The sequence below is a fragment of the Narcine bancroftii genome, chromosome 3 (genome assembly GCF_036971445.1).
Source record: "Narcine bancroftii isolate sNarBan1 chromosome 3, sNarBan1.hap1, whole genome shotgun sequence".
NCBI classification, from domain to species: Eukaryota; Metazoa; Chordata; class Chondrichthyes; order Torpediniformes; family Narcinidae; genus Narcine; species Narcine bancroftii.
The window spans coordinates 223,530,952-223,551,529 of NC_091471.1; the positions used below are offsets into that span (position 1 = coordinate 223,530,952).

General features: G+C 40.9%; 1 protein-coding gene across 2 annotated transcripts in view; it reads right to left on the bottom strand.

The window, feature by feature from the left end:
* cfap299 (cilia and flagella associated protein 299) overlaps positions 1 to 20,578 on the bottom strand; it is an 814,201-nt gene that overhangs the window by 170,190 nt on the left and 623,433 nt on the right. For both annotated transcript variants that reach the window (XR_011354190.1, XM_069926739.1), the window contains exon 4: positions 14,618 to 14,760. Coding sequence is in view for 1 of the 2 variants with exons in the window: in XM_069926739.1 (XP_069782840.1) it covers positions 14,618 to 14,760 (143 nt within the window). In the remaining variant the exon portion in view is untranslated. The remainder of the gene's footprint in view (positions 1 to 14,617; positions 14,761 to 20,578) is intronic.

Sequence of the window (20,578 nt, forward strand, 5' to 3'; positions counted from 1 at the left end):
GACCGGCAGCGCGAGTCGGGCGGGCGGGAGACAGGCAGCGCGAGCTGGGTTGGTGAGGGGGGGGGGAAACAGGCAGCACGAGTTGGGTGGGCGAGGGGGGGTTGGGGGAAGACAGCAGGGTGACTGGAAGGGGGTGGGGTGGATACAGCAGCAAAATTCGGGTAGGCTTTCTGAAATCCAGAACACACAGTCCCCCAAGGGTTCTGGATAAAGGATTGTGTACCTGTAGTACTAATGATTGGCTGAGAACCGTAGCCACACCTACTGGCCAGGTCATAAGGAGCTGCACCTAACTAGATCCAGGTCAGTCTTGACTGGTCGACCTCTATGTACTACACTCCAGTCTTTTGGTAATAAAAGCCTTGGTTTGAGTCAACAAGTCTTTGATTCATTCAACGTGCTTCAACTGTATCACCACATCCAGCTCTAACAGTGTCATCAAGTTTGCAGATGACACGAAAGTAGTTGCCCTCAGCAGCAACAAAGAAGAGTCGCACCACAGAGAAGAGGTGGAAAACCTTGTGAAATGGTGTGAGAATAAGAACCTGAGTCTCAATAAAGGAGATGATTATGGACTTCAGGAGGACCAGGAACAACCGCCCTCCACTACATATCAACAACTCTGCAGTAGAGAGTGGCAAGCACCAAGTTCCTTGGAGTTCACTTAACTAGTGACCTATCGTGGACATTCAATGTCTCTTCATTTGTCAGGTAGGTGCAACAGTGACTACACTTCCTGATACGACTGAAATAGGTAAGGCTACCAGCCACCATTATGTCCTACAGGAGCTCTAGTGAGAGCGTCCTGGCAGATTGAATCACAGAGTGGTGTTTGCTGCAGAAAAATAGATTAAAAAATCAATCCAGAGGACTACAAGACCAGCAGAGTCATCTTCCCCTCCCCCCCTCCCCAATTGACATGATCTACCGGAAGAGGGTGCACAAAAATCAGGCAGCATGGTTAGCATGACAGCGAGAGCAACGCTGTTTCAGCGCTGGCAATTGAGACTGGGATTCGAATACTTTGGTGTCTGTAAGGAGTTTGTATGTCCTCCCCATGTCTGCGTGGGTTTTCTCTGGTGGCTCCAGTTTTTTTCCCACCATTTAAAACGTACAGAGGGTGTAGGTTAATTGGGAGTAATTAGGTGGCACGGGCTCATGAGCTAAGATGGCCTGTTACTATGCTGTATGTCTGAAATAAATCATCGAGGACTCATTCTACCCAGCACACAGCATCTTTCAGCTGCTCCTGTTGGGAAAGAGATACAGGACTATCAGAGTCTGCACCACCAGGCTGACGAACAGTTTCTTCCCAGAGGGAATGCTGAATGACCAAAGGAACTGCTCACACTAACCATTGGAGATTCTCATATTCATGAAACAATATTTATTTATCTATATGTATAGATGAATATTTGTCCTGCACATGCATGTATGTATGTTATGTCTGGTTGTATGTTTTACAACAAGGACCGGATAACACTTTTATAGGGTTGCACTTGTGCAATCACATGACAGTAAACCTGACTTGAATCTCCCAGACCAGATGAATGGCACCCTTAGGTCCTGAAAGAGGTAGCAGAAGCGATTGTGGAGGCATTGGTAATTATCTTTCAGGAATCAAATGATTCTGTCATGGAGAACTGGAAATTCAAAAATTTTGCCCCACTATTCAGGAAGGGAGTGAGGCAGCATTAAGGAAATTATAGGCCGGGTAGCCTGACGTCAGTAGTTGGAAAGATGTTGGAGTTGATTGAAAAGGATGAGGTTATGGTACATTAGGAGGCACATAACAGGATAGACTAAAGCCAGCATGTTTTCCTTGACAATTTTGCTTGACAAACATATTAGAATTCTTTGAGGAAGTGACATGCAGGCTGGATAAGGGATAAGTAGTGGACGTTGTATATTTTCATTTTCAGAAGGCATTTGACAAGGTGCCGCACATGAGTCTACTTTAACAAGATTAGAGCCCATGGAACAACAGGAAACATACCAACATCGATGGAGCATTAGTTGATTGGCAGGAAGTCGCGAGTTGGAATACAAGGATTACATTCTGATTGGCTGCCAGTTGCTAGATGTGTTCCACAGGAGTTAATATTGTTCCCACTTCTTTTTAGGTTGTAAATTAATGATTTGGATTATGGAATGAATGGCTTTGTGGCCATATTTGCAGATGTTATGAAGATAGATGGAGGAGCAGGTAGTAAAGAGGAAATACTGAGGCTGCAGAAGGACTATTCAGATGAAGAGAATGGGCGGAGAAGTGGCAAATGAAATAGAATTTCAGAAAGTGTATTGTCATACACTTTCGTGGAAGAAAAAATAAATGGGCAGGTTACTTTTAAAGAGGGAGAAAATTGAAAATACCCATATGCAAAGGGGCCTGGGAGCCCTCATGCAGGATATCCTGAAGGTAAACCTGCAGATTGAGATGGTGATGACAAAAGGAATTGAAATGCTGGAATTCATTTAAAGAGGAATAGAATATGAAAGCAGGGATATGATATTGAGGCTTTATAAAGGCACTGGTGAGACGTAAGTAGTTTTGGCTCCTCATTTAAGAAAAGATGTGTTGACATGAGAGAGGGTTCAAAGGAGATTCACTAGGTTTATTCTGGAAATGAAAGGGTTATCATATGAGGAATATTACATAGCTCTTGGCCTGTATTCTTTGGAAGTTAGGAGAATGAGGGGAGTCTCAGTGAAACATTTTGAAAGGCATGGAGAAAGGTTATTTCCCATGATGGGAGAGTCTGGGGCAAAAAGACACAACATCAAGATTGAAGGGCATCCGCTTGGAGCAGAAATTCGTAGGAATTTCTTCGGGTGGTAAATCTGTGCAATTTGTTGCCATAGGCAATTGTGGAGACCAAGTCATCGAGTGTTCTTGATTAGCCAGACCATCAAAGGTTATAGGGAGAAAGCCAGGTAGTGGGGATGTGTGAAAATGGATCACCTCATGATTAAATGGAGGGTCAGAATTCGATGGGCTGAATAGCCAATTTCTGCTCCTATGTCTTATGGTCTGAGACTAAAGAAGTTTATCATGTTTCCCTTGTGTCATGAACCGTGCATAACGAGCAGCAAAAGACAATGAACCAGAAAGAGTTTAAATTTTAAAATAATAATTTTATTTCTAACACTTAAACTATAGTCTTATTAAACTATCCTTAACACTAAATGTGTTAATCCCAGCGATGCGCAGGTGTCTGATGTGTGCATGTGCATATGTACCCAAACCATTACAGTCCAGGTCAAAATCTAGAAAGTTACTTTAAAGTTCAGTCTTTTAAATTCAGTGTTGATGCATAGGGCTTCGAAATTTGATGCTCAGAATTAATGATGAACTGCTGGGAAGACTGGAGTTGTGGCTGCTACAGACTCGTGAATTCTTCTTGTGTTGCCTTTGTAGAAAAGTGTCCATCTACACGAGTTGTGGTCATAACACTCCTGGTCCTTTTGTAGGCAAGGCTTGAACTGGGCAGATTCCAAGACCTTGGCACTGGCCTCTCGAAGTAACTTCACTGCTCGTCACACTCAAAATGAAGCGGTCTCTCCAAGTGGCCTCCACTGTTAGTCACAATCAAAATGAAGCACTTTGCTTCCAAAAAAGACCCTCCTGGCACAGGTCAATCCACCGAAAAGGCCCAATCATTCACAGAGCCTGCTTTGCTCTGAATTCCCCAAAATGGGAGCTGCTTCAAAAAAAAAAGCTGCTTCCTCTCCAGCGGTTAGAATGGTTCTCCCCTGCAAAATCACAAGATCTTTGCAAATGTATTGAATTCTGAAACAGACAGTGACGAACCTTCCCTCAGTTCTTCCAATGTATTGAATTGTCACATGCTGTGACTTGTATTGTACTTCTGTGAAATGTTAAATGTTAACTGTGATCATTCAGTTCCTCTTGTCTATACTATCCCTTACAGTGATAATCCAATTTTACTAAAATGGGAGCTTGTAATACTTGTCCCAAAATGACTTCTATCGGTGAATTATTGAAAGCAAACTTTCTTGAGCATCACGGTGTGGTATGAGATCTGCTCTGCTGAGGATTGGAATAAATTGCAGAAAGTGGTGAATTCAGCTCACATCATCATGTAAGCTCCTTCACATCTGTGGATGCCATCCACATCATCAGGTGCCAAGGAAAGACAGCCAACACACTGAAGGACCCATCACACCCAGGCACACTCGCTTTTCCCTCTTCCCATCTGGGACATGAATTAAGAGTGTAAAATCACACACTAACATGTTTAAAAACCTAAAAAATAGTTTTCTCCATGCAGCCATCAGGCTCCTGATGGACCCCACAGCAGTACTCTCATACAGCCCTTGCTTTGTACTCATTTATCTTTCTTTCATTGTAACTTCATTTAGTTGTGCTTTTGTCTTCTACTTTATGTGGACATGTTAAAGCTGACCTGTTAAGATTGCTCTTAGAAGAACATTTATCGGTCTACAGGTATAATGTAACAAATGAAATTAAACAAACATTATGCATGTCTGTAAATGCATAAGCCTATAAGCCTTCAAGCAATCTTAATGCTTCACAGTTGAGACTCTCTGAACAAGAGGCAGGATTAATTTTAAACCTAAACCTACAGCACGGTAACAGGCCATTTCAGCCCACAATTAACACTTCATTAACCTATACTCCTGGTACGTTTTTGGATGGTAGGAGGAAACCGGAGCCCTCATAGAAAATACATGCAGACACGGGGAGAATGTACAAACTCTTTACAGGCAGCACAGAATTCAAACCCCAGTCCGGTGCCAATAGCCGGCGCTGTGCTAACCACTAATCAACATGCTTGTTTGGAAGGTTATTACAAGGGGAAAAAAAACAAGGATGATTAAGACCATTGTACTGTCAGTGAGCTTCATTTATCATCATGGCTTTGAATAGATTTCTGTTAAAATACTTTCTTTCAATAATACCAGCTTCAGGATTTCAATTAAATATCTGAAAGGGCTAACCCGAATGATACGGAAATATAAAATAATTTGCTTTCCAATGGTCTTCATTTATGAAATGTTTATTATTGAATTATGTTTTATATTGAGATTGAAAACTGACACATTGTGGAGGAAAATTTTGTTTCATTGTCTGCCAGTTCCTGAGGCACCTTGGCATTTTCCTTTGGGAAGCAAATGGAACTACTTTAGGTGAAGTGAGTAATCTGATGCATGGACGAGAAATCATCAGGAATCTTTACTATTCCCATGCACATGCTGTGTGTTTCCTCGTCCTGCCCAATCTCACTGTAGAATCATAGAAAATTAGACACAAAGGATGCCAAGAGTCAGTAATGTCTCTGAGTAACTCAAACAAATGCTTCTCTCTAGCATTGGGTTCATATTTCAACAGATGATATAAAATCAGAAAGTGCTGTAAATACTTGACATGTCAGGCAACGAGAACGAGAAACAGAGTTCATGTTTTAGGTCAGAGACCCTCCATCCACATTTCTCCCTTTCCCAACTGCCAGGCCCAGTATGGAAACCTGACTAAGAGAGGGGCAAGACTGACAGCTCATCATTCTAAGGTACACATGCTTCAGGAGGGATAGGGGTGGGGTAAAAGAGGAGGGTGTACTGTGTTTATTAGTTAGGGAGAATATCACGGCAATACTTAGAGGTGACATTATAGATAAATGAGCCGGTGAGATGATACGAGTGGAGCTGAGGAACAAGAAAGACTATGACCTTGTTGGGATTGTACTGCAGGTTCCAAATAATAGGAATTGGAGAAGCAAATATACCGGAGACTGCTACCAGATAAAGTTGTCATGGGAGGAGATTTTAGCTTTGCGTATGTTGACTGGAAAAGTCATAGTGCAAAGGGTAATAGATGGGATGTAAAGGGCTCCACACAGGAGAGGGCAACACTTGATCTAGTCTTGGAAAATTGGGAAGGGCAAGTGGATGAAGTGTTTGCAGAGCTTTGGGGGACCAATGACCATTAGTCTATTAGATTTAAGGTGGTTAGGGAAAGAGATAGAGAGGGATCATGAGTTAAAATTCAGTATGGAACAAGGCTTTGAAGGTATAATACAAGAACTAGCTCAAGTTAATTGGAACAGATTGTTTGAAGGAAGAGGAATATTAGGGAAGAAGGAGGTCTTTAAAAGTATGCCGTCAAGAGGCCAGACATTCCTATTAGAGTGAAGGGTCAGTCATGCAAGTGTAGGGAATCTTGGATAACAAGACAAATTCAGGCTCTGGGCAAGAGCAAGAAGGAGGCATGGGGCAGGTCAAAGCAGCTGAGATCAAGTGTACACCTAGAGGAGTTTCAGGAACTGAGGAACAAGCTAAAAAAGGGGACAGAAGATAGCTGTTGCAGGTAATATTAAGAATAATCCCGAGATGCACATCAAGTGAAAAAGGAAAACCAAAGTAAAAATGGAACCCTCAAGAATCAATACAGTCAACTCTGCAATGAAGCCACAAGAGATGGGCAAGGTCCTCAATAAGTATTTCTCTGTTTTCACTCCGGAGAAAGACATGAGGACCAGGGAACTCAGGGCAGTTAATGATAGTCTTGAGAACATTAGTGTTACAGTTGAGGAGGGTCTGAACATCCTGATGCATATTGAGGTAGACAAATTTCATTATGACTTGGAGTATAGATTAGATTCAACTTTGTTGACATTGTGCTAAGTACAGATACAAAGCCCAAATGAAATGCAATTAGCATCTATCCAAAGTACAAAGAGTAGTGCTATTTACAAGTAACTGTGAATAAAAGGAAGCGCTCCAGCAAACAAACAAGTATAAAAGTACTGACAGTACAATATGGGCACAATAACATTTAGTGCTGTGATGTAAGATTTAGCAGGGTCACAGCCTCAGGGTAGAAGCTCTTCCTGAGCCTGCTGGTTCAGGAACAGAGGCTCCTGTAGCACCTAGCGGATGGAAAGAGAGTAAAAGTCCATAGTTAGGCTGAGATGCATCCTTTAATGACACTCTTCACCATGCCCAGGCAGTGTCCTCAATGGTGGGCAATGGGGTGATGATAATCCACTGGGCAGCTTTCACCATCTGCTGGAGTGCTTTACAGTCCAATATGGGACAGTTGCCATACCACACCAAGATGCTGTAGGTAAGTACACACTCAGTGGTACAATGGTAAAAATCCATCAGTATTCTGGGACAGAGGTGAGCTTTCTTGATGCTCCACAGTGCTTTTTGATCAGGATGAAGGAGTTCAGGGGCTAGGTGAGATCATCAGAAATGTGGAGACCAAAGAATTTGAAGCTTGATGCACTTTCCACCACAGCTCCATTGATGTAGGTAAGGGCACGAGTCTGGCTTCCAGCACTCCTGAAGTCCATTGGGTGTTAAGGGCCAGGTTATTGTTGGCACACCATGCAGCCAGGTGTTAGACCTTGTCCATGTAGGCTGTCTCATCATCCCCTCATATCTGGCCAACCACCGTAGTGCCATCTGCGAACTTTATTATGGAGTTAGAACCATGTACAGGAGCCCAGTTATAGGTGAAAAGGGAGTACAGAAGAAGGCTCAGCACATAGCCCTGAGGCATGCCGGTGCGCAGGGTGAGACTGAAGGAGGAGAGGTGGTCTAACAACAGATTGGGGTCTGTTCATCAGAAAGTTCAAGGTCCAATGGCAGAAGGATGAGCTGATTTCAAGGTGGTGAAGTTTGGTGATCAGCTTGGAGGGAATCACAAGTATTGAATGCTGAACTAAAGTCAATGAACAGCATTCTAACATAAAAGTTCAGGCTGTTGAAATGAGTCAGGGCATGGTGAAGTGCCGTGGAGATGGAATCCTCAGTCGACCTATTAGTGCGATAGGAAAATTAATGGGTGTCCAGGGTGGTAGGTAAATAGGATTTCAAATGTGATAGAACCAGTATTGCAATGATGGGGGTGAGTGCAACTGGACGGAAGTCGTTCAGGATCATGGTAGTGGAATGCTTTGGCACTGGCACAATGGTAGCATACCTGAAGATTGTGGGGACAACTCCTTGGCCGGGCATGGATTGAAAATGTCCGTAGAGACCCCGGCCAACTGCCCTGCACAGACTCTGAGCACAGGGCCAGGTATACCATTTCAGACCAGCTGCCTTCCATACATTCACAAACATCTGTGGTGGAGCGAACATCTGCCGTTGAAAGTGAGAGAGGCAATTTATCAGGTGGAAGATCTGCTCTGAGGATGACCTCCTTGTTCCCTCTATCAAAATGAGCATAGAAATAATTGGGCTTATCTGGGAGGGAAGCAGAGCTGGAAGGGGGCACAATACTAAGTGGTTTGACGTCCGTCTGCAATAATCTATATGCCATGCCACATGCACTGGGGTTTGAGGAGTTGAAATGCTCTTTGATCTTTTGATTGTATGTGTGTTTAGCTTGAGAGATTCCCCTCTGTAGGCTGTTAATGGCAAGAGATAAACAGCTGTCGAGGTTTACCAAAGCTGGTACAGAATTGGATATAACTCAGTATATTTATTTGTCCCAAATCTCCTCAGGGGATAGCTTCTTCATGGAGGCTGTTGTTAGTCCTAGAATCAGCAGGTTGATGACCACTAAAGCAGTCACCCTCAATGAGGCCAGAAAATGAATGTTTTTAAACACCCAAAACAGGTGTTTTTACTCATGGATCACTGACCTGTTTGATCTCTTACCCAAGCCCCAATAAGCTGTTCAGCCCATCCTGCTCAACACCCTTTAAACCAGACTCCATGTGAAAGGCCCTTTAATCGCATAGGTGTTTGTGTGGTTTAATGTGTGTAGGAGTGCAGAAATATTTCATCAGACCAATGCAGTGGTTACTGAAAACACAAGAACATTTGGAAATAATCTATAGGTGGGTGATGTCAAAGGTACTGAAAAAGTCAGAAACCTCAATGAATTGGAGTATTCAAGCCATTGGCCACAATGGGCTAAATGGCATTTACTCTGATATATTAAAAATCTTGGATCTGCAAGCATTTTTTGTGAAATTAAAATGCTCCCATTTAAAATAAAAAAAATACCCTGCCATCAACATTTTCAATGACACCTATATGTTCTTCCATTGAAGGGATTCATTGTCTTAATAGTGAAAAAGTTGCAAATTCAGGAAGATACATTAAAAGTTTTTATATGAATGATCACATGGTAATCTTTTAAAAAATGGAAAATCATAGTTGAGTTAGGAATCAACAGAAAGACGTACTTTAAATTTCATTTCAGTCACCAGCTGACGTGTGGTGAAACATTTTGGTGGAGATGTGGCTCAAAAGGCAGGGCTGGGGACAAAATATTCCTGATTACGCATTTTGGAAAGGCAGCAAATTTAGGAAAGAAGAGGGGTAGTCAGTACTGAAGAAGGAGCATGTTAGAAGGTAAGAGGGTGAGAATGTCTCTGAGGGGCAAAGGACCAATTCCATCTGGTTAAAGTTAAGAAAAAAAATGAGATGAGCCCAATTGTTCCGTGGTACAGTGGGAAGGAGAAAAATAAAGCTACAGAGGGGTTGTGATAATATGATTGTTGACTATGTACAGCTGATTGGGATAGCATTAGCTTAAAAGAAAAAGGAATGAAGAAATTTGTGTTCAGGATAATTCCCTTGATCTGTGTGTTATAGCATTCACTGCATTTGTTTCTCAGAAACTAAGTGTCAGTGGGGGAAGTGGGGGGGGGAACCTAAAAACTGGTAATCGTAATATCCCAAGGTTTAAATTAATTATGGAAAAGAGCCCGGAACAAAATTTGACGGCACTTTCCTTATTCTCATATATCCTAATTTAGAAGCATCATCTTCCAAAGCGCGAGCTGAGATATTCCGAACTTCGACCTTTTTAATTCAATATGTCCAACTCTGTGGCTGTTGCTTTATGTAGATGGCAGAGGTCGACAGCATCGAGTCCACGCTGCTGAAGATCCAGCTGCGCTGGGTGGGTCACGTCTCCAGAATGGAGGACCATCACCTTCCCAAGATCGTGTTATATGGCGAGCTCTCCACTGGCCACCATGACAGAGGTGCACCAAAGAAAAGATACAAGGACTGCCTAAAGAATCTCTTGGTGCCTGCCACATTGACCACCGCCAGTGGGCTGATATCGCCTCAAACCGTGCAGCTTGGCGCCTCACAGTTCGGCGGGCAGCAACCTCCTTTGAAGAAGACCGCAGAGCCCACCTCACTGACAAAAGGCAAAGGAGGAAAAACCCAACACCCAACCGCAACCAACCAATTTTCCCCTGCAACCGCTACAACCGTGTCTGCCTGTCCCGCATCGGACTGGTCAGCCACAAACGATCCTGCAGCTGACGTGGACATTTACCCCCTCCATAAATCTTCGTCCACGAAGCCAAGCCAAAGAGAAGAGAATGGATAAATATTTTGCATAGCTTTGCATTAAGACTTTCACAATGATGAATAACGTATTTACTGTATATGATAGAGATACATAAGTTATATAGTGATATTCACACTTTAAAGAGATGAAAAAAAGTTCAAAGAAAAATTTCTCATGCTCATGCCTTCTTCACATCCTGAAGAATAATGAGCAAGTCATTAGTCTGGGTAGATATTACATCATAGTCACTATGGTAACATGACAAATAACAGTCTCTTAAAGATATATACACAAAATTAACTAAGTGGTAAAAACACAAGGTTTTAATTTTTACACAACCTACAAAAAAAAGTTCTCAACAGAGTCAGGTCAAGTTCAGTGGGCTGAGAGAAGATCTAGCCTGGGATGATTTCAATCAAATATGAGTGAAGAAAAGGACAACTTTTAAAGAGAATTTGCTGTATGGTCTTGAGTTAGAAAGATAAAGCAAGCAAAATAAAGCAAACAGATGATACATGGTGGATTGATGTTACCATTAAGAGCTAGACATTATACAAAAAAAATAGATGCACATTATAAAGTCAGCCAGTAAAGTGGGAATGCATGGATAAAGTGCTAACTGGGATAAAAGCAAGCCAGAAGTCTTTTTTCTGGTCATGAGAAAAGTGAATGGATAGTAATGGGAGGAAATAAGGAGCAAAATGGTGAGTTTTTCATTGAGATCCAGGGCATAGCTGAACATTTTATAAATGTTTTGTTTCTGTATTTACCAAGGAATAGAATCAAACATAGCACAATGCTATTACAGTGAAACAGGTGGCCATTCCAAAAAAGTACACGGTCATAGGTTGTATAGGCCGCCAGTGCCTTGAGTTCAAATCAGCCACTGAGCAAAAGGAGTTTGTACATTCTCTCCATGTCCTGCATGGTTTTTCTCCAGGTGCTACATTTTTCTCCCATCTTCCTAAACCTACAGGGTTGGTAGGTTAATTGGGTGCAGTTAGGTAGCATGGGTTTCGTGGGCCAGAGTCTCTTTTTACTGGGTTGTGTCGTTTAAACTAAAATTAAATTAGAAGGGAGGTAACTGGAGGAGTGAAAACTGAAGAGGAGTTATTAAAAAGGCTGGTTTGTATCAATTATCTAATCTAGATGAAATCCCATATTGGTGACAGAAATTGGGCTGGAAAATTGCAAAAGATGGGAGCAGCACAGTCTTCTAACCATCCTCCCCACCAAAGTTACAGGGATAATGCAGAGAGAATGGGAAATGTTACGCTGATGCTCATAAAGGGAGTAAGAACAATGCTGAGAGCTACAGAAAAGTTGATTTAACTTTGGTGGTGAGGTAGCTTCTTACAAAATATTTTGGGGGAAGAAAATTGATCTTTTGAACCTATTGGAAATATTACAAGGAGGCAGGATGGCATTTGTTAAAGACCATGGTGCTTGTGTTACCTGATTGTGTTATTTGATGAAAATTACGATTGCTGGAGGTCTGTTGAAGATTATGCTGCTAACGTGTTCAGCATATGGATTTTTCAAGTAAAATTTCACTTAAATTAGTAAAATTAAAGCACTTGGAATAAAAGGTTTAATGGCAGTACAAATAAAATATTGGCCAAGAACCAAAAGCCAGAATGTTGCTGTAACCTGTTGCTTTTCAGATTAGAGGAGGGTAGGCAGGAGTCGATAATGGGTGATAAATTTATGACAAGAACATGGGTGTTTTAGAGTACAATATTCAGCGTAAACATATTAGAAATGTGTCAAACTAAAGCATTGTCTCTTTACTGGTTGTCTAATGTACGGCTCCTAGAACGCTTCCACCAGCGTTGTCTCTGCTCCATCCTCAACATCCATTGGAGCGCTCACACCCCTAACGTCGAGGTACTCGAGATGGCAGAGGTCGACAGCATCGAGTCCACGCTGCTGAAGATCCAGCTGCGCTGGATGGGTCACGTCTCCAGAATGGAGGACCATCGCCTTCCCAAGATCGTATTATATGGCGAGCTCTCCACTGGCCACCGTGACAGAGGTGCACCAAAGAAAAGGTACAAGGACTGCCTAAAGAAATCTCTTGGTGCCTGCCACATTGACCACCGCCAGTGGGCTGATAACGCCTCAAACCGTGCATCTTGGCGCCTCACAGTTTGGCGGGCAGCAGCCTCCTTTGAAGAAGACCGCAGAGCCCACCTCACTGACAAAAGGCAAAGGAGGAAAAACCCAACACCCAACCCCAACCAACCAATTTTCCCTTGCAACCGCTGCAATCGTGTCTGCCTGTCCCACATCGGACTGGTCAGCCACAAACGAGCCTGCAGCTGACGTGGACTTTTTACCCCCTCCATAAATCTTCGTCCGCGAAGCCAAGCCAAAGAATGTAAACTTACAATAATGTAGCACACTCCTGCCAGTGTCAAAAACATTTCAGGTCTGCATTTTCCACAGACAACATAAAAACCATTCCATGCACAGAACAGCAAGTGACAGCCACAAGTTGGCAATGAGAAAGCACCACAAAGCTAACCGATCAAATGACTGAAGTGTTTTTGTAACCTATCAGTTTTACCATATGGTGAACCAATCAAATACACCCAAGCCATTATTTTCGGTCATCATCAGATGCCACTCAAAGAGCTTGACTCTGTTTGTTCCGGGTTCACAATGAGGAGCCAGAAGGAACATCAGCAAAGAATGTACCAGGTGGTACATTCCTCAGGACAGGAGGCTAAAAAAATAAAGGAGTAACTCAATGAAGAAAGCAAAATGGCATATGGGATTAGTAATATTACACATATGAGGAATAATAATGAAAACTAATGAGTTTGGGTGAAAGGTCAACATGGTCCTAACAGCTCTTAACCGAGGAGGTTAAGTATCATCTGAAACTGGAAATGCCAAAGTGAATTTTAAAAATAATCAATGTTTGATGATATGAATGAAAACGTTGGCACTGTACTGGTTTTCATAATACCTTCCACATTGAAAGCACTATGAGAAACTTTCCATTTAAAAAAAATGTGTTTCAACTACCTAAAAGAAATATTGGAATGCAGATAGGTTGTCTTGTTTTTAAAAAAGTCCACCATAACAATTAAACCATAAGTAAAGGCTATTCAAGAAGATCCTTTAAATAAAGGTTATTAGTTGCTATAAATATTACAAACATCGTAAAAATGAACAGATTGGAAAATTTTGTTCATGGTTTGTTCTTTGTTTTAAAGTTATGATTGAGCTGGAGTTCTGGATGGCAAGGATATTATCAATTATTTCATAAACCTTACAATGTTTTCTTGATACTAAATTATACAATGAGTTCTTGAATTTCAGAGAATAAAGTATTCTGATGTTCCATTGTTTGCACAACTACAGCTTCTTAAATGACTGAACTAATTGTATATATCTAATAATTACCAAAGTTACTGAAAAGAACAATGATCCCTAATTAAAAAAAGATAAACAAGTTAATTAAATGCATTTCAATCATAATATTCACATACTCATGTCACACAATTCCTATATTAAATGGTACTCACCAATTGCCTGGGTCCAGCCTATGGATTACGTTTTCTTAACATTTCAATTGTCCTCCCCCTTAAAGCCCTCTATATTTGACTATTGTTTAAAATCACATGTGATTCATATAAAAACACACAAATGCTGGAGAAACTCAGCAGGTCAAACAGTGTCTTTATGCAGCAAAGGGAAAGATACGACACCAACGTTTCGGGCTTGAGCCCTTCATCTTTTTATGAAAAGAATCCAAGTGCTAGAGATAACTGAAACGGTGAAGAAATTTACTAAAACATCAGTAATTGATTCGTTGTCATCCAACAAATAACACATCTTCAGTTTCCTTCAGTTTTCATAGAACATCGAACAGTACAGCCTCTTCGGCCCACAATGTTGTGCCAACCTTTAGATCTCAAATTCCTCCAATATGCTTGCCTAGTGGTCTTTTGAAATTCCCCAATGCACTTGCCTCCACCACTGACCCAGGTAGTGCATTCCACACACCAACTACTCTCTGGGTAAAAAAAAAACCTTCCTCCAATCTCTCCCTTGAACTTCCCACCCATTACCTTAAAGCCATGTATTTTATAGGTCTAGTGGATGGTCCCTAATCATTAAGTCGCTGCCAAGAGATATGAAACGCTATGAACCAAATTGAAGGTATAACAAATTCAGAAAGAGTCGAAGGTTATTATTTATGCAGGAATATATTGATGATTGAACTTCATCAAAATCATAATTGTAATGGCTATAAACAATGTCATTGCTCAGAATTAGAGTTTGTAAATGTACCTCAGATCTGTTGATCGTGGCAATAGTTTCTTCTTCCCACTGAAATATCCTTCAAAGTGTTCCAACCGGAGTCTGTGTGAATAATCAATATACCCAGAAATCTCTTGACCATGAGAATTGTAATCTCGGATTAAAATAATGGACTGCAAAATTAAAAACAAAAAATATATATTATTAGAATTATAAGCTAATATGTGTACCAAAATAGCTGTCATTTTTTTTAGACATACAGCACAGGAACAGGCCATTTCAGCCTATAAGCTTGTGCCGTCCAATTTACACGCAATTAACCTACAACCCCCGGTACATTTTTGAATGGTGGGAGGAAACTGGATCCCCTGAGGAAAACCAACGCAGACACGGAGAATACGTACAAACTCCTTACAGACGGGTGGGATTTGAACCCCAGTCCCAATTGCTGGCGCTGTAACAGCATTGCGCTGACCACTGCACCAGCCGTGCCACCCCTCTATAAACTATTAATTTGATTCACTTAAACATGAACTCTGTTTTATTATTTAATTAATGTCCACATTTTACTTCCCATAATTATTTGGAAATTAGATTTAGAAATCATCTTTCATTTCAATATCATTCTGAAATGTACATTCCAAATTTATATTAATATTAAAAATTGAGCAGATATTTATGAGAATGTATGCCTTTTTAAAAAAAATGATATTAGTTCAAAATGCTATTTGAATGGACACAGAGATAGTCATTTTCATTCTAATTTCTTTCCATTGCTTTTTAACCATTGTCCTTTTTACCTGGCTACCAGTTACTAGTAGGATTCTAGAGGGGTCGGTGTTGGGGGCATTTCTTTCTAAGTGGCATATTAGTGATTTGGTTTATGGAATGAATGGTTTTGTGGGCAAGTTTGCAGATGATATGAAGGTAGTAGAGGAGCAGGTAGTGTAGAGGTAAAACAGAGGCTGCAAATGGTCTTGGATTAGGAAAATGGGTAGAGAAGTGGTTAATGAAATATATTGTCAGAAAGTGCACAGTCATGTCTTCTTTGGCTTGGCTTCGCGGACGAAGATTTATGGAGGGGGTAAAAGTCCACGTCAGCTGCAGGCTCGTTTGTGGCTGACCAGTCCGACGCGGGACAGGCAGACACGGTTGCAGCGGCTGCAGGGGAAAATTGGTTGGTTGGGGTTGGGTGTTGGGTTTTTCCTCCTTTGCCTTTTGTCAGTGAGGTGGGCTCTGCGGTCTTCTTCAAAGGAGGTTGCTGCCCGCCAAATTGTGAGGCGCCAAGATGCACGGTTTGAGGCGATATCAGCCCACTGGCGGTGGTCAATGTGGCAGGCACCAAGAGATTTCTTTAGGCAGTCCTTGTACCTCTTCTTTGGTGCACCTCTGTCACGGTGGCCAGTGGAGAGCTCGCCATATAACATGATCTTGGGAAGGCGATGGTCCTCCATTCTGGAGACGTGACCCACCCAGCGCAGCTGGATCTTCAGCAGCGTGGACTCGATGCTGTCGACCTCTGCCATCTCGAGTACTTCGACATTAGGGATGAAAGCGCTCCAATGGATGTTGAGGATGGAGCGGAGACAACGCTAGGAGCCGTAGGTGATGCCGGTAGAGGACCCATGATTCGGAGCCGAACAGGAGTGTGGGTATGACAACGGCTCTGTATATGCTTATCTTTGTGAGGTTTTTCAGTTGGGTGTTTTTCCAGACTCTTTTGTGTAGTCTTCCAAAGGCGCTATTTGCCTTGGCGAGTCTGTTGTCTATCTCATTGTCGATCCTTGCATCTGATGAAATGGTGCAGCCGAGATAGGTAAACTGGTTGACCGTTTTGAGTTTTGTGTACCCGATGGAGATGTGGGGGGGCTGGTAGTCATGGTGGGGAGCTGGCTGATGGAGGACCTCAGTTTTTTTCAGGCTGACTTCCAGGCCAAACATTTTGGCAGTTTCCGCAAAGCAGGACGTCAAGCGCTGAAGAGCTGGCTCATGTACATGTACGCTATATATACATATATGTATAATATACTATTTTCTTGCATTTTATTAAAGTATTCAGTCCTTAAGCAATTAAATCTTTGCCTTTCTCTTAATTTTTACTAGTTTTAATTTCTAGTCTGTTGGAATTTGCCAATGTAATTTGCCAGAGAATTTGCTCATTCACTTAAACATAGCTTTAGCCTCAATTCATGAATCATTTATTCAGTGTGGGAAAAAAACTGCTGATTCAAAAATTTCAAAGTGCAAACCCTGATATGGTTTGTGCTTAATTAAGAGAAATCAGTTGGCATGGTGACAAGGTAGTTATAATTAATTCAGTGCCTTAGGCAGCAGAGGGGAAGCAATTTGGCTCAAGTGCCTGTTCCTTTATTATTTATCTATCCTGACTATTGGACGAGTTGTCCTCCAACAGTAATATCTATTGGGTGAACAGTCTCACAATACTGAGTGGAGAAAACATTTTAAGTGCTGCCCTAGGTCAGTGCTCCCGAAATGCTTGAAGTTGGAAATGAAGATTGGTCTTTAGATCATGATTTTGACAAATTGTATTACATCTCTAGTGTCTTAAAATCTGAAATAGAGGAAGGCTTCATGGTGCAAGATTTTTGCTCTTTGGATAAGGTTTGTTAGTTGAAGCAGTTGTCAACAGTAGTTAATTCACTTTGCTTATCAAAAGTTCAAAATAGAAAAGTTTTAATGAAAGATATATGATCATGTTAGCTTTAGAGAGAGAGAGAGAGAGATCACTAAACCCTTGAATGCTAAATACATCAATATGTTTGCCAAGAAGATCCTATCAAAGACAAGATTGACCGCTGTCCCAACAAGATAGTGGACCTACACTTCAGCACAAATACAAAATGGAATTGGCTAGCTGGAAATGGTATAGCAGTTAGAAATGGAAAACATGCAGATCAGTTTTCTTGATATGATATAACCACACATGAACTCATAAAAGGCAACAAGAAAAAAAGCAGAACTCTTACAGATAACAGTAAAATCACAAGTTAGCAAACAAAACAAGAGATAGAACAAAATCTACCAATCATGTAGAACATTTGATCAGGACCTCTGAGGATGGAAATATTACAAGGCAATATATTGGAGTTACACACTTTAATCCCACATTTATATTCTGTAACTCTGAATTTTTGACAAACAAATTTTGTTTGTACAAATTATCCATTTGGCTAAGCCAATGTTCATCTTTAACTTGGAATGCAAATGCCAGATATAATATGGATATCAAAAATAGTAAATTAAATGAACATGCAAATTTTCTTTATGTTGGAAAGAAAATGTTGGGAATTAGTATTGGCATCAGCACAGTCTCTTGTAAGTAATTCTCATTTGTGCTTCAGCGATGGTTGGTCATGGTCATAGTGGTCAAGTTTATATAAATCACACATGAGTCATATTGACCTGCCAAGAGGCGGCCTCCTTTCCATACAGGAACTTCCTTCTTATCGAGTCAGCAGATAGGGGTTTAGCAATAGGAGTACTCAGTCTCATCTTCAACTGAACACAATCCCTATCTTTTAGTGGTCTTTTGGTGTTGGATTAGAATCCTTGTTTAAAAAAAAATTGTGAGAAGTTTTCCAGGCTCTCCTTGGGTATCAGGAATTATGCCAGATAAATAGTAGAGACTCATACTAGATAAGCAAAAGTGGGTTTGGATTAATATAAACCTCAATGGAAAGTGTTAGAAATCTATAGAGCTTGGAAACGGGTCTTTCAGCCCAACATGTCCATGTAACCTAGTTGCCCTTCTGAGCTGGAACAATTTGCTTGCTTTGACCCCATATAACTCTAAACTTTCACCCTTGCCTTTCTAATGTCAGATAAATTACCTATCTAAATGTATTTTACATTTCATAATTGTACTTACCTCTACCACTTCCTCTAGCAGCTCATTCTAAATGCACATCATCCTCTGTGTGAAAAAGCTGCCCTTCAGGTCCCTTTTAAATCTTTCTCCTCTCACCTTAAACCTATGCCCTCTCGCTTTAGACTCTCCTGGGAAATGCCTATGTTTATTTACCTTATCTATATTCCTTAGCAAGGCCTTATATGCTTCAAGGAATAGACCTATTCTCTCCAGTCTCTCTTTATAATTTAAGCCCACCAGTCCTGGTAATGTCCTCCTAACATCTTACAAGAGCCCAACAAAGCGGACTCAATTGAATACCAAATTGCTGGCATAACAAACGAAGTTGCTCTAAATTAAAACCCAGAGCAAAAAGTGTGATTTAAATTGATACATTGAAATAAGATTATCATTTACACTAATAACTAATGATGCACATGAAATGCAGGTCCATTGGGGCTATCACAAATGGGAGTCCACGACCGTGCTCAGACTGCACTCACCAGCAGCTTGGAAACTTTGATTTTGTGAACTGCAGGCTCCGAGCTTTAGATGGCATGACGCACCAGAAAGTGAGAAAGTTAGTTGAACACTGTTCAGAAGACAATGGATGAAGAACTACTGTTTCAGTTCATGAACTGTTGTGGCTGCCTTGGGAAAGTTCTCAAACCTTGCACTTATGGCAGGTGCGAGAATCTTAGACAATATACCTACAAGACTGGGGCTGCAGGGAAGATGAATAAAATCTCCATAGTACTGTTACATATAGTAACATTCAAGTTGATGGAGTGAAAAGGAATGGAATAGTGGTAAGGGACATTATAGATAATGTCTTCCAAAGCCATAAACATGAGTCTTGAAGACTATATTGCTTGTCTAGAGTCAGAGTCAAGGTATCTCTTGGAATCAGGATTGGGAGAGGAAAAATCCACTTCCTTGGTCCTAAATCAGGAATATCGTTATCAAAAAAAATACATTAATGGTGTTTGTGCAGCAACAAAGGTAATTATTTCTGGATTATTACCTGAGCCAAATTGGTAGATAGTCAATAAGGTCACAGTGTTGAATGTCTCGCTCAAAGATTCATGTGGAATAAATGATTTTCCCAGCCTCGAACGTGCACAGACAGAAGTGTAATCTCCATATTGGCACAAGGTTAGCTCTTTTTGTTAGTCACATTGTTCAGCCTATAGCAGGGCTTTAAACTAAATATTCTTGGAAGATGTATTTAGGGGAGAGAAATTTTGGAAATTTAAACATAAAAGCAATGGTACAGGATAGCAAGAGGGTCTTCAATAAGAATCACAGGGAAATTATTTATCACAGATATTATTGCCAAGATTAAATTTAGAAGGACAAACTGAACTTGATGTACCATTTACTGAGGCAAAAGTAAGGGAAGGAATGAACTCTTTACATAGTAATAAGTCTCCAGGAGATGTTTTCCCATCAGAATTGTATAAAGAATTTATTACTTCCTATATTTATGCAAGTATTAGATCAAGTTTCATGAACTTCTACTCTTCCAGAATAATTTTCAATGGCAATAATGACTGTGATTCCTATAAAAGATAGAGTCCATTTGAAATCTTCATCTTATAGGCCCATTTCATTATTAAATGTAGATTATAAAATAATAGCAAACATTTTGGCAAATAGAATAAATAATTTGTAAACTAAATTAATTAATATGGATCAGACAGAGTTTGTTTTAAAAAAAAAGAAAATCTTCAGAAAATGTAGCTAGATTGCCCACTTAGCACAAAAAATAGGTGATTTGAATGTTTCAGTGGCTTTAGATGCAGAAAATGAATGTTGAGGATGAAGCGGAGACAGCGCTGATGGAAGCATTCTAGGAGCCGTAGGTGATGTCGGTAGAGGACCCATGATTCAGAGCCGAACAGGAGCGTGGGTATGACAACAGCTCTGTATGCAGACGTGGACATACCCCTCCATAAATCTTCGTCCGCGAAGCCAAGCTAAAGAAAGAAAAAGATGCAGAAAAGGCGTTTGATAGATTAGAGTGGGATTTTTTGTTTACGGTACTAGAAAGGTTTTAATTTGGTTTAAACTTTTAAAATTGGGTTAAAGCACTAAGTAATAGTCCCAAAGCTAAAGTAGTA